This window comes from Marmota flaviventris, chromosome 1, assembly GCF_047511675.1.
Source record: "Marmota flaviventris isolate mMarFla1 chromosome 1, mMarFla1.hap1, whole genome shotgun sequence".
In the NCBI taxonomy this organism is placed as follows: Eukaryota; Metazoa; Chordata; class Mammalia; order Rodentia; family Sciuridae; genus Marmota; species Marmota flaviventris.
In genome coordinates, this window is record NC_092498.1 from 82,913,769 (window position 1) to 82,937,945 (window position 24,177).

The 24,177-nt window shown below is 35.8% G+C and overlaps 1 protein-coding gene across 3 annotated transcripts; it reads right to left on the bottom strand.

The window, feature by feature from the left end:
- Positions 1-260: 260 nt before the first annotated feature.
- On the bottom strand, positions 261-19,834 carry Tra2a (transformer 2 alpha homolog). Of its 3 annotated transcripts, none has more exons than XM_027932666.2 (8): positions 19,623-19,834; positions 9,509-9,642; positions 7,490-7,655; positions 6,052-6,240; positions 3,439-3,554; positions 2,284-2,412; positions 1,305-1,369; positions 261-1,151 (listed from the first exon to the last, which is right to left on the bottom strand). In XM_027932666.2, exons 1-8 carry the CDS (start codon positions 19,656-19,658, stop codon positions 1,141-1,143), a joined length of 846 nt encoding a protein of 281 aa, XP_027788467.2. In that variant the 5' UTR covers positions 19,659-19,834; the 3' UTR covers positions 261-1,140. The 3 variants fall into 3 exon arrangements, with proteins under 3 accessions (XP_027788467.2, XP_027788466.2, XP_027788465.2); XM_027932665.2 differs by having other exon boundaries at positions 1,305-1,372; positions 2,284-2,409; positions 19,623-19,833; XM_027932664.2 differs by having other exon boundaries at positions 1,305-1,372; positions 19,623-19,833.
- Positions 19,835-24,177: the final 4,343 nt, after the last annotated feature.

The window sequence follows — 24,177 nt, forward strand, 5'->3', positions numbered from 1 at the left end:
TCTTTCCTACAGCAAGATATTGACACTGAATACTCAGTATTTGCTACCTGGTTCACCAAAAGAAAAAATGAACAAACAAGGGTTTTAAAATATCAGAGAGTAGACAAGTGTTGCACATTTGAGTGTTCAGGAAATTAACTCAGAATGGGCAAAATTTTATGTATGGATACATATTAGGGGAACGCAGAGAAAAGGAAGAACTGGTTCCATATCACTCCAGTTTTATTTTTCCACTGTATCAAAATAAAGAGACAATCCCATTTTCCAAGAAGTAACTTTTATTTGAAAGAAAACTACTTTTCTCCCACATGTATCTTCTAAGGACTCTATCCTATATAACAGCCTGCTTAACCAATGTCCTAATACCAAAATTTCTAACAGCAAACTATACAATTGCTCTAAATAATAAATAAAGGGTTGTCTTTCACTTATTAAGGATATACCTAACTCAATGAGTTTAACACACACACAAAAATAATCACACTTTAAGTTTGTAAAGTTTAACAGATGTATTTCAAATACAACATGTTTTGTAGGAATCCACAAGCTTGTAATCTCTAAAAAAGTGACTTAATTTTTAGGGTTCAAAAATTACATTCTTCAAAAGAAATGTCCAAGTGTTTTCTTCTATAGCTTCAAACTTTTTACACTCAACTATTTGTTCTATGCCACCTCAGACAAATGTGACATGACTGAACTACTTCATGTTACTATCTTCCCCCCCAAAAAAAGTTAAAAAAGGAGTCCTCATAAATGCAGATCTCTAATACAGTGTCTAATACAATATCTGACATGAAAGCTTTAAAAAGATCATTTCTTTCCTCATATAATTAGCTAGGAGTTAATCCTCTGTAAAGGCAAAGAAAAATGATACAAAAACTTAACAATGGGTTCCTTTTTTTTACTCAAGGTGTTTAACTACTCAAAATGACAACAATTACATCCTTAAGAGTATAATAAAAGGGGTGGAAAACAGCAATGCAACTGAAAAAGTGTAGAAGCTAAATAAATCAAGGATTTTTTTTTTTTTTTTTTTAAGGAGTAGGAAGAATCAGAAGCTTGGGAAACTCCAGAATAAAAAAGAGAGAGGGGAAGGAGAAAGGGGGGGAAAAAAAGTCCTCAACTGCAACCATTCCATTATCAATAGCGTCCTGAAAGAGAAAGAACAAAAACGTTAACAATTATAGTTCGACTTACCTAATGTTTTCCCAACTATTAACAGCTACCACATAAATCCTAATATTGTATAATAAGCCATTAATTAGAAATGAGGTTTTAATGCTACAAAAGCAAAGTTCACATACTTGGGCTGTAGGAGCGGGATCTTGATCGTGATCTGTATCGACTATAGTAAGGAGAAGGCGACCTTCTTCTGTAAGAAATAAAAGATCACTTAGTATACCACACACACACTCTACCAAGGCAGATGATAATTTAAAAAAAAATTCCCCACCACTCAAAATAGTGAGCCCTAGCCATTTAACCAGGCCCTGTCTCAAAATAATATGATTTACACTTCTTTTTTTTGGGTGGGGTGGGGGTAGTACCAGGAATTGAACTCAGGGGCACCTGGCCACTGAGCCACATCCCCAGCCCTATTTTTTTGTATTGTTTTTACAGACAGGGTCTGTGTTTAGTACCTCACTTTTTGCTGAGGCTGGCTTTGAACTCACAATCCTCCTGTCTCAGCCTCCTGGGCCACTGAGTTTTTTGTTTATATTTTTTTGTGGCGTTGGGGACTGAACCTATGGGTTCTCTACCACAAAACTACATCCCCAGTCCTTTTTATTTTGAGATAAGTGACTTGCTAAGTTGCAGAGGCTGGCCTTAAACTTGTGATCCTCTTCCTGCTTCAGACTCTTGGGAGTAGGAGTGTGCCAACTATGCATGGCTTTTTTTTTTTAAACCCAGGGATTAAAAAAAAAAAAAATTCTTCTTGAACAGGGCCAGGAGAAAAGCCAGGGGTGCTTTACTACTGAATTACACTCCCTAGTTCTTTTTTACTTTGAGACAGAATCTCATCAAATTGCTGAGATTGTGGGTGTATGCCACTGCATCTAGCTTGGTTTTTCTTTTTAAAGACAAGGTCTTACTATGCTGCCCAGTCTCGCCTTGATTCCCTGATTTCAAGTGATCTTCCCATCTCAGCCTCCCAAGCAGCTGGAGCCAATGCTAAGTAAAGCTCAAACATTCACTTTTTATTCATACAGATCAAACACATAAGTGCCAAATAATAGAGATGCCATCTAACTTAGAACAAAAATTTCAAAGTTAAAACATTACCTGTACCGGTAATCATAGTCTTCATATCTGTCATATCCACGATCATATCCTCTATCATAGTAAGAATCTCGACGCCTGCCACCACCTCCACCTCCACCTCCACCTCCGCCACCGCCACCACCACCACTACTAAAGAAAAATATAAAACATTACACTTTAGTGTCAATGATCCTTTTTCTGGGACCATTTAATAAAAATCAGCAGCTTGGGAAAAAAAAAAAAAAAATGAAAGGAGGACAGCTAAGAAGAACTACCCTTGAGGTCAAATGCTTATATTTCTCCCCCCCCCCCCCCCTTTTGGTACTGGGGATTGAACTCAGAGGCATTTGACCACTAAGCCACACCCCCAGCCCTATTTTGTATTTTATTTAGCAACAGGGTCTCACTGAGTTGCTTAGTGCTTTGCTTTTGCTGAGGCTGGCTTTGAACTTGCAATCCTCCTGCCTTAGCCTCTTGAGCCAATGGGCTTACAGGTGTGCACACTGCACCTGGCCCATTTACTACTGAATTCAATCTATGCAATGCACCGTAACATAAACATCACGTATCTACAAAACATAAATTACGTATCATTTATGATTTTACCATATTTTCTTCCTAAATAAACAGTAATATCAATAAATAAACCTTATATAGAGAGGCTTCCCAGATCACATAGGAACAGAGAGACATATAATATTTTTCTAATACTTAAACATTTTCTTATTGGGGCTGGGGTTGTAGCTCAATGGTAAAGGGCTGGAACCTCAGCACCACATAAAAAATAAATAAAGATAATTATGTCAATCTACAATACAAACACACACAAAGTTCTTTTTGAACAAGACCAGGAGAAAAGCCAGAATTATATTTTCAATAGCTTATAAACATCATATTTTGCTTATTTGTATATTTATTAATATTTTAATAAGCTATAAATATTAAAAATATATTAAAAGAATTCTGAGAATGTATGTAAATTAAATGACAGGAAAAATATTTCCTCATTAATCAAAGATAGCACACATTTCTCATAGATTTCTGGCTCTTACAGTTTAGTTTATGAAAAACAATTTTTTTCCCTTGCTGCACTAGGGATTGAACCCAGGGTCTCATGCTAGGCAAATGCTCTACCACTAAGCCCCAGTCTCAGCTCTAGGCAATGTGAGATCTTACTGAGTTGGTCTGCCCATGTAGATGCCAGGTGTAGGTGTGTGCGCTCTCTTAGTGATAGAATAATCCACACGAATTCTTCTACCATCCAACTCCATTCCATTTGCCCTTTCCATAGCCTGTAAAGGAGAACAAGCACAGAAAGTCACTGGCCTTGAAGTAATAATTACTTAAAAATTAAGTGCAAAATTATCTGAAATCCAAATAAACTCATCTAATTTGAAAACAACACAGCAGTGCAGGGGATTCTGACATTTCTAGACCTCAAAACTGTCCAGAAAATATTTAAATTTACTCAAAAGAGAAGTTAATACACCTTCCCCTCAAATGTCTGTGTCTTGAGTTCCCACTCCATGTTCATCTTTTCAATCTAAACTTTCTGTAGCTTGCCCAGGTAGGCTGCATTTCATACTTCCTCAGTCCTCAGACATTTATTTATAAAGACTGACTTCAAAATACTAAGAATGTTGGCCAAGTTTTAACTACATTTTCTCTGTAACCTGATTTTACTCCCTTTTTTTTTGAACTGGGGAATGAATTCAGGGGTGCTTAACCACTGAGCTACCTCCCTAGTCCATTTTGTTTTTCATTTTGATGGTCTCACTAAGTTCCTGAGGTTGGCTTGGCATGAACTTCTGATCCTCCTGCCTCAGCCTCAAAAGTCGCTGGGATTATAGGGTGTGTGCCACCACACCTGACTTCCTTTTTTCTTGTTCTTCAGTTTGCAGTCCAATATGCTGATAAAGAAGATTTAAAGGTATAGAAGCACACACATTTATGGTACTACCTTTTCAGTCTCTTGCTGAGAAGAAACCAATAAAGATACACGATTTTAATGTAATTCACAAATATTTTACTTTAAGATTCAAAGAGCTATTCTTCCTACTTATAAAAGCCAGCTTCAGCAAAAAGTAAGGTGCTAAGCAATGAAATAAAATACAAAATAGGGCTGGGGATGTGGCTCAGTGGCCGAGTGCCCCTGAGTTCAATCCCTGGCACTAAATAAACAAATAAAGTAATATCTCTTTTGGTTTCATCTTTCAAAAGAACAACTTTGAAAGTGTCCTTTTGGCTAAAAAACCCTCCACCTTAAGAAAACAATTATTTATATCTTAATAAATAAATAATTTTCTGAAACAACAAAACTGTAATAAATGTAACATTTTCTATTTTAAATTCCAAAAACTGAAATTTCCAAGCTCTTCTTTCAAATAAGGGTGAAGAGTTTATCAACAGCATTGGTTTTTGTAGTGCATACATATTTCAGCTAAGCCATTTCAGAAGGCCTGTGCAGAAGAAGTAGAGACAGCCACAGCCATACAGTAGAAACCACACAACCTAGGGGAAGTCTGTATAACTGAGGTTGGAAGTAATTGGTTTCAGTCTGGTCAACTCAAAATAGAAAATGCAGTTTAGCTAGCAATCTTTAATTAGCCAAGCCATGACTTAAAACACACTGCCACCTAGTGAACTTCAAATATAAAGAAAATCAACCTGCCAAAAAGTGCTCCTAAAGTCATTGGTATCTGAGCTCACATTCCCATCACTTTGCCCTAAGCACCAAGATAATAATTACAATGATATTTTAAACACTTAAGCAAATGAAAATATTTGAAATAAGTTTTTGGAACCTAAGTAACATCGCCATTCTAATTTTACCCAGAAATAAACCAAAGGGAGAAAAAAAAAAAGCTAAGACAAAAAATTATCACAGGAAAAAATTTGTTTTTGTTTTGCACTTTGTATTTTAGGCCCCATATCTTAATATTTCTAAATTTATACCTCTATTGTTTGAGAGTAGGAAAACAAATCACAAATACGTAACAACAAAAAAGTCCGCACAATGACAAATTAAGATATTCGAGAACTAAAGTATTACCTTAGTTAAAATTATCAAAGGTTTCTCTACCCTGGCACTCTTAACATTTTGGGCCTCCTGATCCTATGTTATAGGGCACAATTTCTGGCATTATAGATTTTTTTTTTTGAGACAGGGTCTTGATATGTTACTTAGGCTGATCTTAAACTCCTGGTCTCAACTGATCCTATACTTCAGCTTCCTAAGTAGCCAGGATTACAGGCACTAGATGACAATATCATCTATTATTTTTGAAAGATATACCTGTTCTTATTACCGCTTTTATTACAAGGATCATTTCTTGTGGTCTCACCTCACTAAGTTGCTGAGGCTGGCCTGGAACTTGTGAACCTCCTACCTCAGCCTCTGAGACACTGGGATTACAGGTGTGCACCATCACGCCTAGCTCAGACATAAGTTTAAATGTCACTCAATTTAATCATCTGTTCAATGTGGTTTATTAAAAACAAAAAAAACACACACTTTACATTTTCCATTAACTTAAAATATACATCCCAGTTTACAAAGCCAGATTTCAATCAGGAGATTATATATATATACATATCTACACCAGAAAAAGCGGAAAAGTCAAACTTTGGCTATTCTAATTGTAACACTAAAAGGGTGAGTTTGAATTAGAGTATGAGAAGAAACAATGTTTACGGAAATGGGAATTAGTTAACTTTTAATAGTAAATCAATACTATACTCATGAATATAAAATTTTCTCAAAATGAAAATTTAAAAAATCAAGTTTACCTCCTTTGAGTCATCTATTCTCTCAAAATACACAAAAGCAAATCCCCGTGATCGTCCAGTCCGCTGGTCGTAAACCACATTGACACCACTCAATGGTCCATATCTAGAAAATACTTCACGAAGATCTCGCTCTGTTGTGTATAAACTGAGGCCAAAAACTCCAAGACAAGTGTTGGGATCTGGATTCGCCTATTGGATAAAGACGTTATTAAGCTTTAATTAAAATAAAAATATTTTGTTTCAAACATCCCACCTACCTCACATAGAATATATTGTTTCTAGTTATTTGGAAATAAAATTTTATGGAACTAAAGCAGATGAACCACATTTTACAGTTCACAGAGCATTTAGATTTTCTATGGAATATACTTTCTAGTCATAGCCTGAATAAAAACAATTCTACTTTTAGCCCAGTAATTTTCAGAACATATCCCAAGAATTTGTCCTGTATATCCCTGATGGATTAGTATTTAATCTGACTTGGAATTACTAATTTAGAAGTCTCCATTTCTTTCTTTTCTTTTTTTGGAATTGTAGATGGACAGAATGCCTTTATTTTATTTGTTTATTTTTATGTGGTACTGAAGATAGAACATAGTGCCTGATGCATGCTAGACAAGCGCTCTGCCACTGAGCTACAGCCCCAGTCCCCATTTTCTTTATGTAGCAAGGATATACTACTTTCAATGTTTCCATGAGCCACATTTTAAAATTAAAAGTACAAATTTCTAATCATTAAATACTGACATATTCTGTGTAGACTGACTGAAACCTGAGTTTGGTCAACTAGCAAACAAAACCAAAAACACCTCAATATCACACATCCAAGATTTACTCATTTCCTAACAAGAAAATAAAAGTGTTGGTTGTTACTACTGCATAACTTTTGATATTTTCTTGGTTTCTCCCTATTATGGTAAAACTCTGCATTAATTATCTCACCGTTTATGCTTTTCATTTTTAATTCTTAGAGCTCATTTATCCCCAAATTTTATCTTTTTAAAAATAACTAAAAAAACAGAATAAAATAGACATTATTATTGCTGTATGTATATACGTGACTGTATGACCAATGTGATTCTGCAACCTGTACACTCAGAAGAATGAGAAATTATACCCCATCTGATTCAAATGTATGTCAAGATCACTGTACTGTCATGTGTAACTAATTAAAACAAAATTTAAAAAAAATCAAGATACTATACCCCCATTATAGAAGCTATCATGAAATGTAGGCTTGTTATGATGGTGTCATTTCTTTTATTAGCATATCCATAACATAAAAGGTATTCCTTTTATTTCCAAAGTTAAATTTGTTAAGAATGTTTCTGGAGTACCAATTTCTAAAACAATTCCTATCTCTCATAAAAGGAAGACATTATGCCATGATTACACTCAAGAGAAAAATAAGTTTTCATTAACTTTTATACCTACATACCCTGCTGCCTGTATGTCTTCTCCGGTTAGACATTGGAGAGTGACTTCGGCTCCTTCGCCGTCGGTATTCTGGCGTATACGACCTACTTCGAGATCTTCTCCTATGAGAGTGAGAGTGGGATCTGGATCGAGTATAACATCTATGAGAATGCCTTCTTGACCTTGACCTTTGAGAGAAACAAATGTAGGTAAAAATACTGGAACAAATGGCCAACACTTTTTTCCAAGGATGTGTACAAATATCCATGCCTGTTCTCAGCTCTTTTGTCTTTTTGAAAGGGGCATAGGGAATCAAACAAGTGTTCTACCACTGAGCTACACCCTTAGTCCCTCTACTCCTGTGTCCTCTCCAAGAAAAAGGTATTCTTGTTTTCTTAAATCACCGCAACCTCCTCCCTTCTTTTGGTCTATCCCTTCTAGATTCACCCCTTTCACCTTACCTTACAACCATGTTAAAACTCTACCTTCTTTCCAGCTGTGGTATCAGTCTACAAAATAGCTTCTATAACATATTTCATAAATGTTATAAATGCTAAGGGCCAGAAAATTAAAAATGGCATAAGGACAGGCTGGGTATGGTGGTACATGCTTGTAATCCCAGCTGTTTGGGAGGCTGAGGCAGAAAGATCACAAGTTTAAGGTCAACTGGAGCAACTTAGCAAGAACCTGTCCCAAAATAGAAATTTTGAAAAAAGTTAGGGATGTAACTCAGTGGTAAAGGTCTTGCCTAGCATGTACGAGGCCGTCAGTTCAATCCCCAACATAGCATAAGGAGGAAGGGAATAAATGAGGGAAGATTTTTACAGAACTAAAAAAGCAAGTAATAAAGCTGGAAGACTTAATAGAATTTGCCTATGTAGATAACTGGGGGCTGAGGCTGAAGGACCCCAAGTTGAAGGCCAGCCTCAGCAACTTTAACAAGACCCTATCTCAAGTGCCCCTGGGTTCAGTGTCTTATACCACCACCACCAAAGACATGGAGATGTGTTTAGAGAATACCAAAAGAATACAATCTGCTAAGAAGCATAAAACTTCTGAGGAAACACCATAGCTGTGGACCTCAAGAAAAGTGCAGCTTTTTCTTTTTTTAAAGACATTAATAGACCTTTATTTTATTCATTTATTTATATGTGATGCTGAGAATCAAACCCAGTGCCTTACACATGCTAGGCAAGTGCTCTACCACTGGGCCACATGCACAACCCCACCTGCCAAAGTGCAGCCTTTTAAATGATTCTTTTATATTATGCCCCTTTGCAAGCAGACTCTTTTAAAAGACAACTATGTCTTTACTCCAGAAATAAAAATGACTTAGCAAACAACTGTCCAGGCTTTTAAAAAATTCCAGCCTAATTGACCCGGGCCATGTGAAACCATGAACTTTGCAGTAGTCTGTTAAGAGTTTTTGTTGTCAGTGGTGGGTCTCTGATTATCTAGAGTTGTCCCCCCTCCAATTATAATGGACCAGCGTTTCAACCTGGACATAGGAGTCATACATAATCTTTAGATAAAATATGTATGTGGAATAAAACTCTCTTAAAAGAAGGATTGAACCCAGAAATGCTTTCCACTGAGTCGTTTTTATTTATTTGAGACAGGGCCTCACTAAATTGTTAAGGCTGGCTTCTAACTTGTGATCCTTCTGCCTCAACCTAAGGAGTTACTTGGATTATAGGTGTGTACCACTTCACACAACTTCAAAATTGTCATTTTTGCTGCACCAAATATTGTTGGCATACAACCATACACTGATTCTCAAGTTCATTTAAGTCAATCAATGTATTTGTTTTAATAGCTATTATCCAATAGATTAATTGTGCAGAGACTCTTAATTTATCTAGAAAATATTAATTTCTAAATTCTAGAGTCTGAGAAAAACTATTTTATGAGCCTTTGGTGAAATTTCTGTTCAAAATGCAGCCATAAGGAAGAATTTCATAAAATCCCTTTGCCATAAAACCAAACCAAACCAAACCCAACACACATAAAACATCTGAGGCTTTATTTTAAACACACTTACCTGGATTTTGATCTTGACCGAGAATGGGATTCAGAGTGTTTGGAAACCCTTGATGGACTACGAGATCCTGACCTGCTCTCCGATTTTACACGAGCAGGAGTTCCCGCTGGAGATTTTGACTGAGAGCGAGACTCCTAACAAAGAAGACAGTATTACAAATGGCACTGGTCCCGTAGATGCCTAACACCTAACATTTAATGTAGCGTAATTTTTTTTTATATTGATTGCGCCTGAAAAACAAATGGTTAGGCAACACCCTCCAGAAAAAAATTTCAGCTCATTAATAACCCATTGTTAATACTGCTAACTGTCCTCAATAATTCCCTACTTGAACCAGATCACCAATTCTCTATTAACTAAGTAATCATGCAAATTCATCTACAACTTGATCATACAGACACTGGAACATAAACCATACATTTACTTAACCTAGGACCCATTCATTCTTCCAGATTCTTTTAATTCTACTTCACTCTTGCTTTCTACTTCTCTTCATTCTTCATTGAGTTTTTCATTTTTCATACTTCGTGTATTCTTCCCCAATTCAAACAATTCAAAATAGCCTTAAAAAAATATTCAAGTGCTTCTATCTGACCAATCTTCTGTTCAATTTTTTCCCCCATTCAATTTTAATTTTCTGATCTTTAATACTTTTCATTAGCCTTCTTTTATCTTGATTTATCTTCCACATTCTTGGAAAAAACTCTTCAATTTCTTCACGAACATTAACCTTAATGGAAAAAGAACATTTAGTATATTTAAGCACGTGGGGATTATAAAACTCTGCTGGAGTTCAGAATGTTATCTACCAAATGGAAAAGCCAGCAGGTAAAGTGCAAATAACTAGTTTATTTAAAAAAAAAAAAAAAAAGGCAATTTTATAGTCTTTAAAATTGTTCAAAAGTGTAGTTTCTAACAAAGAGAATCTACTGAATTTCTCTAAATGTTTTTTTTAAACCATCTCTTTACCCTCCTCCCCTTTCATGTTTCATTCTAATACCTAAAATGTGAACAATTTTAATATAAATACTTAATTCAAACAAATCTAACATAAAGTGTAATTTCCCCCCACCTACGTGTTAAGTTTCCACTATTTTAAACCTGAAGATTCTTACTGACCTTAGAATACGCTTTTACTAAGTCATGCTAAGAAATCGAGATATTGTTAAAGTAAAGCATCCCAGGCTGAAATAGCTGTACACAACTATCTAAACTCATACATTATAGCATACATGCCAAAGGATCAAAGGAATCAAAATTTAAGTCAGCAAAATTACTAACACCTTCCAATTCTGTTTTACTCTTTGCTTATTTTGATTTAACCAGAAAGACTGGTTATGAAGACAGATAATATATGGCAAAAACTAAGGGGAAAGAGGAAGCACAAAAATTTTAATTATCCTCTTTGGTTTGAAACTCCTAAAATATATATTTTGCATTTTACAGCTGTGCCACTTTAAAATGCTATATTCTCCAGGAAATATAAAAATTCACCATAAGTTACAAAAATTGTATCATTTTTGATCCTACCTTTCCTTGCGGGGGGAGTAGGGATGGGGTAACTGGGGATTGAACTTGGGGCACTCAACCACCGAGTCATATCCCCAGTCCTGTTTTGTATTTTATTTAGAGACAAGTCTCAGTGAATTGCTTAGCACCTTGCTTTTTGCTGAGGCTGGCTTTGAACTCGAGATCCTCCTGAATCAGCCTCCCAAGCCAGGCTTGTGATGACAGGCTTGTGCCACTGTGCCTGGCTGGATTCTACCTTTTTTAAATTCAGCTTTTATGTATTATGTATTTATGTATACTTATAGATCCTTTGGTGACTATATTTCCTATATTGCAGAACTGGTTTCTGAAAAGTTGGGTGTAAATCAAAACTTTCCAAATACATTTATTTATAAATGATTAAAAGCTTATTTGACAAACATTAGGCACTTTATGACTAAAACATAATGGACAATTTGGCTCCCCTGCCCATTTATGCCTGATTATTAATGTATAAATAATTATTCCAATTTCACACCAATTTTCATTTATACCATATTGACTATGACACAACTTTTTAAAAAAAAGCTTTCTTAAAAACTTTTACCTCCAAGGACTTATTTATCCAGAACCGTAATAATGCCGGTAGGCCTATTTTTTTCCATATGAAAACAAAACTAATATTAACTACTTTTTGTTCAATACCAACCTTTCCCATTTAACTACCTACAGTAAGTCTCTCACCACATTTTAGATACTCTCTAAATTCCGGGACAGATGCTTGAAGCAGCATATTCAGTGCTTTAAAAAGAAACAAACAAAGAAAGATAGAAAAAGGCATGGCTAATTTGCTTGTAATTACAGTTTCACAGGCGGGTTCAGTAACTAAACTGATAAGAATATCTTCGGCTTTTCCTTCTATAAAACAGACCCTCTGACATAATATTCATTTATGCTACACTGAACAGCAGTGGCTGGGAATTGTATCTACAAACATCACCACAGCTTTTATAATACATAACATGTATAATTAGAAGGCTTTAAACTGAAAGGCACTTAAACTTTTAACTTTGCCATGACAGAAATAAAAATTCTTACATTAAAACCAAAGGTTTATTTGAAGTTTTTTTAGAACATGACAAAAACATAATGGTCCAAATATGTGCAATTATGACTTTCAAGTCTCCTCTCATAAACATAATTAACAGTTGCTGAAAATTATTTCTCAGAAATTAGTGTGAACAAGGTAACTCAGTGTTATCTTAAGTGCTCCAATGCAAGAACTACACCACCAGTCCTTTCTTAAAATTTGAGAAAGGATCTTGCTAAGTCTCCCAGGGTGGTCTTGAATTTGTGATCTGCCTCAATCTCCCCAGTAAACTGGGATTATTGGTGTGTGTCACCATGCCTGGCCTGACAGGATGTCTTTTAAAAAGACATCAACAAAATTTTATTATTTTAGTTGTTGATGGACTTTTATTTAATTTATTCATATATGGTGCTGAAAATCAAACCCAGGGCCTCACACATGCTAGGCAAGTGCTCTACCAGTGAGCTACAATTCCAGCCCGACATCAACAAATGTTAAAAGAAGCTTTGCTGTTTATCATTTAGGGTGTCACCAATACCTCACCTCCTTTGCTGTCTACCCTTTCAGCTCCACAAAATCTAACTTTGAATGAGCTTCTTCATGGATTCATCCAAGGTTAAGAAATAGTCACGCTCTTAGCTCTAACTCCTATATCCTTCAACTATTAGTAATCTTAACCTACAGAATTAACTGCTAGGTTCAAAATAACAATTCTTTAGACACTTTTAGTATACCAAAATATGGCTCATTAATTATTATTGAAAGATGGTCATATTAGTATTTATCATTTAAATACAACATTTTTCAAATACTATTACCAAATAAATGCTATTTTCATTAAACTCTGAATTAGTAATCAAGCTTTAGTTAAGTCCTTCATAGAAGACAAAAACTAGATAATCCTTTTCTATCTTTGACCTGTCTTCATAATGAAATAATTTCAATATTTATTCTTTTTTTTTTTTTTTTTTTGAGAAGATGATGTCTCACTATGTTGGCAAGGCTGGTCTCAAACTTGTGGGCTTAAAAAGACTCTTCCATCTTAGCCTCCCAAATTGCTGGGGCTTCAGGTGTGCGCCATTATGCCTTGCTAATTTTAACTTAAAAAAAAAATTATAAAATGATTTAGAAATTGGAAGCTAAATTTAAGAGCTGCAAATACAAAACAAAAAAACAAATAAATAAATGATGGGAAGGGGTAATATCTTCCCCCTTTCGTTAGACTAACCTGTTCTTACAGCCGTCTCATCAAGGAATTCAATGAATTCCTCAGTAATCTGGCTTATCCAACAATCACTGAATCAATCAACATTTTTTCGTTTAATATCACAAATTTTAACAAGCATCTTAAATAGGATACCCAGTCTACCTTACATACTATAAACAACCCACGTGAAAAGGTTTTGTTTTGGTGTTTGTTATATGCACAAATTATCACCAGATAAGAATAATTCCTACTGCAAAAAAATAGTCCTTAATTCAGCCAGTATATTATAGATGGGGAAAAAAAATATTCCAACAAAATTTACATGCTTAGCACTTAATACTCATTAAAAATAAACTAAAAAAAATATCATACTATAATTCATTCCAATATTAAGGCCAGGCAAATATTAGCCAGATAATAATGCCAAATTTACACAAATGCATGCCTATGGGTGTAAAACAAACTTTCTAACAATATTTTCCCTCTACTTTATAAAATTGGAGATTTCCATAGAAATACATTGATGAATTTAAATTATGTGTCCTCAGAAGACAGAATACACTTTAATTACCCAAATACCTTACAATATTATACTAACAACTTCATTCTTCAGGACTTGTAAGAAATCTTTTGTATTTTTCTCAATTTTTTTTTTTTCAGCCCCCAGAAATAACAGTTCTAGGGTACGATAAGGTATTTCTTTTACAGATTGTCAGGCTGATAAAATACTTCTGGTTTCTTCTTAAACCTAGCCCTATTAGAGCAATCTCTTAAAAAGAAAACAGATTACTCATATTATCTAATTTCAAATAATAATTTCCCTCCCTTTAAGATCATACCTGTCTACTGCATTCTGAGGTTGATGCCTCAATCTGCAAAGGCTTACATATATTCTAAAATTGCATGTCTACACATTCTCAAAAGTTTGGAATAATTTGAGGAATATTTTATCATAAATAATTTAGTAATTGCCACTTATAAAACTCATGCCACAATTGTGAATTTTCCTGTAAAATTCTGTACAAATCTTAAATAAAGCTCATAAAATCTCCTAAATTTTCACAATAAACTGTAATTTTTAAAAGCTGATGTATAAGTGACAATTTCAAAGGTAGAGAAAAACTTTTATGGACTAAAGTGATTTCGCTACATTAAAAAAAGCCAATAAATAGCAACTAAACCCAAACTACTAAGAACCTGTTACAATATTCTCTACTTATGCTCTCATCTTCTGGTATCATGGAGTATTTATGAATCTTGAATAAGTGAGATGACTGGGCCCTGATTTCAAGCAAAAGCTAACTTTTCTTTCACATCAGTTCTAGTCACTCATATTTTGGGTGAATATCAACAAAATAAGGATTATACACAACTATATATATATTAGTAACTTAAAAGGAGGGAAGAGGAACTGCATTTCCTTTCATTATTCTTTTCTCAACTTTTCTACAGCATTTCTTTCTTCCTCATCTGACTATTACCATTGTCTTACTTCCACTTCTGCCCAGCTAAATCTTCTGTTAGAACATATGAACAAATAACAATCAATATTAATTCACTCAATATGGGAATATACATGTTTTACAAAGGCCTCAGGGCTAGTTATTGGGTTCCTGAGTACCCACTGATAATATCAATATCAAAGGTTTTCAGTCAGGCAGATTTTAGAAAAACCCTATGCTGATATTCAGCCGTTTCACACTTTAGGATACCACAGGTAAATAAGTATGGTTCATTTACGTCCACAAAGTTTGTCTTTTTTTTTTTTTAAAGACTCATTCCTAAATATTTAAATCCCTTGATATTCTTTCAATATCAAGGCTCTCTATTCTCCTTTAGGAATAAGACAATCTACGGCATAACTGTAAAAATTACAGTTATGAACCGTGGGTTAAATTTCTTGCAATGCTCCTTTACAAAATCCTGCCTTTTACTTATATTGAGCAAGTTAGCACCTTAGTTGATGGTACTCAACTTTATAAAAATAAACCCAAGACATAAAACTGTTTAATAATACTACCATATTACAAGGAAGGAAACTTTACCCTTTTGCAACAAGTCAATGTGATGAGATATAAGGGATTCTTCCCACTCCCACTCCAGTTGTAGACAGCTGCCTAGGTCGTCTTGTACCGTGGTCAAGTGCTATGTTGCTGGGAGAACAGGAGCCAATAGCTAGCTGGTATTCTGGAACTAATTCATGCAACTATGTTGTTAACTATACCAGAATGTCAGTGTAGTTGGGTTTTGAAAAGGTGGCTGTGGGGGGCTCTAGGAGTCTTTAAACCACAGCTTAAATGTCAATCTTATACCCAACTCCAAAGGACATTTCCACTTAAATATTAACTTAAATTACATGTCACAAGCAAATTCCTTTAGGAATCTTTTTGATTGCATATTTATTCAAATCTATTTTTTCACTATCTTAGCACAATCTCTCCATTAGCATACCTATATATCCATTAGCATACCTATATAATCAATAATAATTTCTCTAATCTTAAGACCTAATGGAAGTTTTATATCTCAAAGTAAATCTTTCCCATTTCTTGACTCCTTTTCTGAATTCCTTATTAATTCTATCAGACACCACTTACTTTTACCCAGATTTGAATGGTCAGTCATCTCAAATTAGACTTCAAGTTCACTTTCCCTCAAGAACACCTAGCTAGCCCTAATTAGAAAGGCAGCAGATGCTCTAAACAAGTTTTACCTTGGATTACTTAAAATGGAATTCCTCCCTAAAGTTCTTTAACTGTATTCTTTAAAATGGAAGAAACATTAATTTAAAATGGAAAATTAAGCTGTAGTAACTGCTTTTGGCAAACTCCATTAATGGCTCTGAGACACTGAAGCATATTGTGTTCTTCACAAATGTTAACCAAAATATATACAGCATAATGTGTTTATATGAATAGTGGACTAGTACTTATCTCAGATTCCTGACTGCAGTCTTTTGGGTCTCTCTCTCTCTCTCTTTTTAAAGATGGACACAATATCTTTATTTATTTTACTTATTTATTTTTTATGTGGTGCTGAGGATCAAACCCAGTACCTTACAAGTGTGAGGCAAGCGCTCCACCACTGAGCTATGACCCCAGCCCCTGGGTCTCAGTTTTATATTTCTAAAATGCTGATACTACTCCAGTCCTTGCAAGATTATCATGAGCAGTAAAACACAGAAAATGCATTAAAGATTTTTGGGGTGGTAAATTCTAAAATGCTACAAAAAAAAGTAAGCTATACTAGTTTCGGTCCCACTTCCCCAGTATGCTTGCTAGAACGTAATATCTAGAAAGTTTCCATTTAATTCTAAACATCTTTTTACTGAGATGGAATTAATATTTATCCTATACAATGTTGATAAACTAAATGAAAATGCACTTTATTAGTGCTAAAAAACTCCTACAGTGAGGAAAACATTAATTCAAATTTGACTCATGATCTCCACAAACACCTCTGATAACCCTAAAATGTGAAACTGACCTTTCAATGTTTTTACTAATATGGTTTAAAAAAATTTTTTTAAAGGATGACAACTATTTACACACCTCACTTAAAAATTCTTCTTCTTTTTTTTTTTGATACCAGGATTGAACTCAGAGGCAGTTCACCATTGAGCCACACCCCTGGCCCTATTTTGCATTTTATTTAGAGACAGGGTCTTACTGAGTTGCTTAGCACCTCGCTTTTGCTGAAGCTGGCTTTGAACTTGAGAACCTCCTGCCTCAGCTTCCTGAGCTGCTGGGATTACAGGTGTGTGCCACCATGCCTGGCTCCTCACTTAAAAATTATTTTCTAGGCCAGGGTGCTGTTACCTTTAGACATCTTTAGCTGCAAACACAAGGACACAACAGTTTATTATATATAAAATTTAAACTGCTGGTTTATAGTCAGCCGAAAAAGGTCACTATAGTTAAAAAAAAAAAAAATCAAATTCACTTATGAATGCCAAACTGCTGTTGGGGAGGGGGAGTAATCCTCCAGAAAAACTTCTAGCATTCTTCTATTATTATGTGTAGTAGTAGTATTTGAGATATGGATTTGCTAAGTTGCTAAGGCTGGCCTGGATCTTGGGATCCTCCCGTCTTAGCCTCCCAAGTCACCGGGCATGTACCACCATCCAGCCCATTCTTCTAATTCTTCAACCAATTACATATAAATCACCTCAACCTAAAAAGCTCAAAAAACAAAATGCAAAAAGACGTAACAGGTGAACATGGAAATTATTCAATCTACTAATTTAATTTACATTAAACTACACTTGTGGAAAAAACATTTTTTTTTTTGGTACTAGGCATTGAACCCAGGGTACTTTTACCACTGAGCTACATACCCAGCTCTTTTCACTTGTTACTTTGAGACAGGGTCTTGCTAAATTTCTAAAGTTGGCTTTGAACTAGAAACTCCTCCTGCCTCAGCTTCCTAAGTTGCTGGGTTTACATGCATGTGTCACTGTGCCCTGAGGAGGGCAAAAATACTTTTTATAACCAAAAATAACCAAGAAGGGAGGGGGGGAAGCAAACCTACTCTTTCCATTAAATAAATGTTAATGTCAGCCCATGTTACTTTTATAGGTGGGTAACATGACAGTAGAACAGTCTCCTCCACTAGATGACATATTAAAAAGAACTAAAGAAATCAAGGTCCCATTAGTAGCCCACATCCCACAAACCAAATTAAAACAAGCACTTTTTTGTTAAAGTTAATTGAAAGGAAGATGGACAATAAAATTTTTTTCCATATCTGAACATTTTCAAACAAGAAACACAACTACTACCAATATTTTTATTGCATGATCTTAAGCATTTCTTATGAGACACTAAATCTATCACCCTAAAAAATGAGCAGGTTCAATTATATCCATGCTCCAAATTTCATTAAAAAAAAAATCTAATCTCAAATGTAGCTTTGTTTCTACCCTATTGCTTTAAATCTCTTAATCAGCTTTGATTTGACTGATTCCAGGTGTTTCTATACTAAACTTCCACAGAAAGGACAAATTCATTCTATCCAGCACAGCCCTCAAGTGTTTTTTTAATGGTTCCCCTAGTGACTAGAATAAATACCAACACAACAGCAGAAACGTGTTGCCTGGGCTTTTGTTTTCTTTTCAGATTTCAACTAACTCACTTCCACCAATTTCCCCTACTTCAATAACTTCCGAAATAAAACTCAAACACTGATATACCCGTTCTAGCACTTATCCTAAGTTAAGGATAATGCATTCTTTGTGATGTTTATATTCATCCGACCCCAAATAATTAAAACCTTCTTCTGTGCCCTCTCTTCCTGGGGGAGGGGTGAGAAGAGAAATGTGAAGTGGGCCTGTAATTTTCAGGTAATCTTTTGAGTAAGAGAACAGTATAAACTGACTAGTTATTTTTAAAATACTGAGCCAGAAATTCGTTATGTAAGATTAAAGAAAGAAGATTCCTTCTTAAATTTTTTTTTTTACCATAAAAACCTGCAAAGGAGTGGTCAATTTTTAGATGAAAGGTCAAAGGAAGAAAAGCATTAGAAGCTGAGATATAAAGAGAAAAAAAAAAATCCAACATCAAGGAATTAGAAAAAATAAGTCGTTATAGCATTTCCACATTAATTTTGAAGTGAAAGCAAAGTTAAAAAGGGACATTAAGGGAAAAGGGCTCCTTGCGTAGTTTTCCCCTCACAGCTCTCGTCTTAAGAACGCTTAAGGGTCGGTGCGGTCGTTGACTAACCACTTCATTAGGCTCGTCCCACCTTCAACCTCAAGGCTTTCGCCTTTATAGACGCAACGCCGCCGGTTCCAACAGAGACGCGGCCGCTCACTGCAATAGAGAGCCAAGGAGACACAGGCCCCAGCTAGTCCCACGCCAGCTACTCCCCGCCCGGACAACAGCCCCGCGCACTTTCGACCCCGAGACCCTCTACGATGCTCGGGAGTCTCCAGATATGCTACCGCAGGAAGCACCTACCACTATCCGGCCGGGGTGGGGAACTCCCTGCCGCCGCCTCCCACCCCACCGCGACGGGGACCCTCCTCAGAAAGAAATAAGCAAGCCTCGGGGCGGGGAGAAGGGAGGGTGCAATGTGGAGGTGGGGACAGGACAGGAGTCCAGGTACCAGTCAGTATCCAAAAAAGGGGGGAGGGAGGTAATTGTAGTGTTTGGGGAAGGAGTGGACCCAGAAGCCATCTTGGGATGTGAGAAATCACTCGCGATGGCTCCAGAGATTGCTCCCCGCGGGCCCCGCAGGACTCCCCGCAACCCGGCCCGACCGCGCTAGTCCCGGTAAAACCCCGAGCATCGGGCCGCCGCCGTAGACGGCTCCCGCGGCTTTGTACTCACTCTGCCCTCGAAGTTGTTCTCCTCTACATCACTCATGTCGGCCAGACGCTCCCCAGAACTAAATAAGAGACAAGTCTCGGCTTGAGGGCCAATGGCCTGATCAACCCGCTGACTGGACCGTAGGGAGGAGGAAAGAGTCGGCAACAACCGCCGCTCCACTCCACTCCCACTTGGTCACAGGCTCCGGCAAAATGGCGCCCGCGCACCCAGAAACCTAGCCTCTCCAGTGCGCGACGTAAGGGGGCGGGCGTCTCCGTGACGTCACGAGCCCCGCCTCCCGCGAGGCTTTGTGTTTGCCCCGCCGGCAAAATGCATGGGGTGGTGTGTGTTCCTAGCCTGGGCGCTTTGGAACCGTCTCCCCAGCGCTGACCTCCAAACTCCAGCCTTGGCTCTAACGCCTCCACCCCTTTGAAGATTTTCAGTCATCAGCTTTTATTGACCTCAGTTCCTTTGAATGTTGTCCACGTGGATACTGATATAAGAGGATAGAAAAAATGGAAAAAAATGTTATGTATATTAAATATGTACATATGATCTTGATTCAAATAAACCAACTTTGAGACAATGACCAAAATTTAAAGAACTGGGAATTCAATGATATTTAGGAATTGTTAATTTTATATATATGTAGATAATGTATCTAATTAATAGGTTTTATTTTTGGATGTTTTCAGCTACTACTTTTCTTCATCATTTGCCCTTTGTAATGCTGTCGAAGTAATATATGCACTAATGGGGTTATCAGTCACAGTTTCTTGTCTCATTCCTCCTGCCTCCAGTCCCTCCTAATCAATTTTATTTGTTATAATGCTTAGTTCCTGATTTACCTTATTTATTTATTTATTTACTTACTAACTTACTTATTTTTGCAGGCCTGGGATAAAACCCAGAGCCTTGCAATTGCTAGGCAAGCACTCTGACACTCAACTACACCACCAGCTTTCAAATAGTCTCTTGCAACTTAGATATTTCTTTCTTTCTTTTTCAAAATATTTTTAGTTGTAGAGGGACACGATACCTTTATTTTATTTATTTATTTTTATGTGGTGCTGAGTATCGAACCCAGTGCCTCACATGTGCTAGGCAAGTGCTCTACCACTGAGCTACAAACCTAGCCCCCTAGATATTTCTTTAAAGCTTCATAATCAAGACCTCCCAAACTATGCGCTTAGCTCCCAGTCATAATTTATGAAATGATTTTGAGCTTTACTTGTGTAATGCAATTTAAAAACATTATTTTCCTCTTTTAAAAACCCCCTTTTCCCCCCAAAATGCTTTGCAATAACAGGGCTGACATGGACCTTCAACTATAGTTCTATGTTAGGATAATGGAACATTATTGTGAAGATTTTTACCCCTGGATAGGATGTCAACATTTGACTGTGTCTGTTGTTGATACATATATATGACATCTACTTAAAAAGAAAGATGGTGAACTTTATTATAAGGGAATTAAGCTGATCCTTTTAAATCTCTGATCAATCTTAGCACCATTAAAAGTGAGATCATCATTTAGATGTGATGGTGCAACTGTAGTCCCAGCCAGTCAGGAGGCTGAGGTAGGAGGATGGCAAGTTCAAGGCTAACCTGGCTCAAAATAAAATTAAAAAGGCTGGGAATGCAGCTCTTAGAGGTCAGAGGTAGAACCTCTTGGGTTCAATTTCCTGTAGTGTGGGGTTGGGGGGAGGGGAGAGATAAGACAACCAGTTATGAAATATCTCATGATATGATGTATTTTCTACTACATCTACTACAGGGCCTCCTATGAAGGGTTGGTTGGTTTGTTTTTAATGGCAGATGGAACTCAGGGAGGCTCTAACACTGAGCTACATCCCCAGTATCCACCCACCCCCACTGTTTTTCTTGAGACAGTTTCTTCTCAAGTTGCCCAAGCTTGCCTCCACCTTGAGATTTTCCTGACTCAGTCTACAGAGTAACTGGGATTACAAGCGTTCCTATTAAGTATTCTTGATATCAAAGCTAAGAAAGTCTTAGATCTCGCCAACAGTTTATAGGAAATATAGGGACTTGAAAAATAAGTTAAAAGAAACAAACACCAGGGCTAGGGATGTTCCTCATTGGTACAGTGTTTGCCTAGCAATGCAAGAGGCCCTGTGTTCACTCCTAAGCACCTTGAAACAAATTTTTTTAAAAACCCCAGACACCAAAAAGAAGTAATCAGCTTCTACAAGACAGATAACCTAATTTGTCCAACAGAATAAAGCCAGAGGGGGAGTACCGTGGACTATTATGGACTGTTGTAAGATACATAATTGAATATGTACCATATGATCTTGATTCAAACAAACCAACTTTGAGACAATGACCAAAATTTAAAGAACTGGGAATTCAGTGATATTTAGGAATTGTTAATTTTATTAGGTATTAAAATGATTAATTCATTTAAAGAAAAACTTTTAACCATGAAATTACTTATCTGAGATTTGCTTCCCGAGGGGGGAAAAAGACCAGAAAATAAATAAACACCACAAATATGGGGAGGATAATTGTTAAAATTGGGTAGTGAGTTCAAGGGGTTCATTATTTTATTTTTGCATGTTTGAAAGTTTTTATAAGTTTTTTTTTTAAAGCATCAAGAAATTGTTTTTATTGTGTCATACTAAACTGGTACTGATTCAGAGAAAAATGGTAAAAAATTGTCACTGCTTTACAATAAATGTCTAACATTTAAGATACAGCACTTTGAAGTACAATAATTATTTGAACAAAGTTCTATTTTTTATTTTGAAATAATTTCAGAATTATTTTAAAAAGTTATAAATTATAAATATAATATTTATTATAAATATAAATTATGTTATAAATTATAAATTATAAGTTATAAATTTAAAATATAAAATTATTTTAAAAAGTTATTCTGTAGATGGACAGAATGCTTTATTTTATTTGTTTACTTTTTTTAATATGGTGCTGAGGATCGAACCCAGTGCCTCACACATGCTACACAAGTGCTTTGCTGCTGAGCTACAGCCCCATCCCTTTGTCTTACATCATTTTAAAAATAAAAAAATTTTATCACAATATATTGATATAATTTTCCTGTTATTGTTAATCTCTTAATGTGCTTAATTTAAAAACATTATCATAGATATGTATGTATAGGAAAAAATATATATGTTTCATGTAGTGCTATTTCTGGTTTCATGCAGCCACTGGGGAGTTTTGGAATGTACTGCGTGAGAATAAAGGGGATTATCAATAAATGTATAGAAAGATGCTCAACATAATGACATGAGAATCAATACCACAATGAAATTGTACTTCAAATGTGCCAGGATGGCTATAATAATAATTTTTTTTAAAGCAGAAAATAACAAATGTTGATAGGGATGTGGAGAAATTGGAACTCTGGTTTACTGTTGGTGGGAATGTAAACTGGTACAGTTTGGCAGTTCCTTAAAAAATCAAAACCAAAATTATCATCTGACCTAGCAATTCTGCTCCTAGGTTTATAGTGAAGAAAATTGAGAACATATGTCGACACAAAAACTTTTACATGAATGTTTGTAGCAGCATTGTTTATAATAGCCAGAAAGTGGAAACAACTCAAATGTCCATCAGCTGATGAATGAACTAAAAATATTATTTATTTTAAAATACTTACTTTTTAGAAGTAGTTGGACACAATATCTTTATTTTATTTATTTATTTTTATGTGGTGCTGAGGATGGAACCCAGGGCCTCACACATGCTAGGCAAGTGCTCTACCAATGAGCCACACCCCCAGCCCATGGTATATTATTTAGTCATAGAAAAGAATGAAATTACTGGGCTCTGTGATACATGTCTGTAATTTTGGTTACTCGGGAGGCTGAGGCAGGGGTTCAAGGCTAGCCTGGGAAACTCAGTGAGACTCTATTTTAAAAAAAAAATGAGCTGGGGATGTAGTTCAGTTGTAGAGCATTCATGGGTTCAATCCCAGTAAAAAAGGAGGAGGAGGAGGAAGAGGAAGAGATATTGTTGCATGGTATACAATATGAATAAACTTTGAAAACTTGCTAAGTGAAAGAAGCCAGATGCAAAAAGCTGCATCCTATTATGTGAAATTTCAAATCCATAGATAAAGAAAATAGATAAGAATTTTCAGTGGATAAGTGTGGGGACAGGAGTGAGACTAACGGCCAGTATGCACAGGGATTTTTTTTGGGGTGATGGAAATGTTCTGAGATTATCTAGTAGTAAATGTGTACAACATGTAAAATATAAAGTAATGTGCTACATAACTACATTTTATTTCAGTAACAAAGCACATATATGACAGTGGTCCTATCAGTTTATAATGGAAGTGAAAAATTCCCGTGCCTGGTGACATTGTAGCAGTTGTAATATCATGTCCAATGCATTATTCACTGGTTTGTTGTGATGTTGGTAAATAAACCTTCTCTGCTGCCTGTCATATGAAAGTACAGCACATATAATTATGTACAGAACCAAATACTTGATAATAAAAAATTATGTTACTGGTTTATTTATTTACTATAATTTTAATCTTTTTTTTTTTTTTGTACCAGGGATTGAACACAGGAGCACTTGA

What these genes read in the sequence shown, in the direction of transcription:
- Tra2a (XM_027932664.2), bottom strand. Translation starts at nt 19,658, where the DNA reads ATGAGTGATGTAGAGGAGAACAACTTCGAGGGCAGA. An exon ending in GAATAGATGACTCAAAGGAG is followed by an intron (nt 3,555 to 6,051) that starts GTAAACTTGATT and finishes TCTCCTTTACAG; the next exon opens with GCTATGGAAAGGGCAAATGG. An exon ending in TACATGGGCAGACCAACTCA is followed by an intron (nt 2,413 to 3,438) that starts GTAAGATCTCAC and finishes ATTTTTCTTTAG; the next exon opens with TAGTGGTGGTGGTGGCGGTG.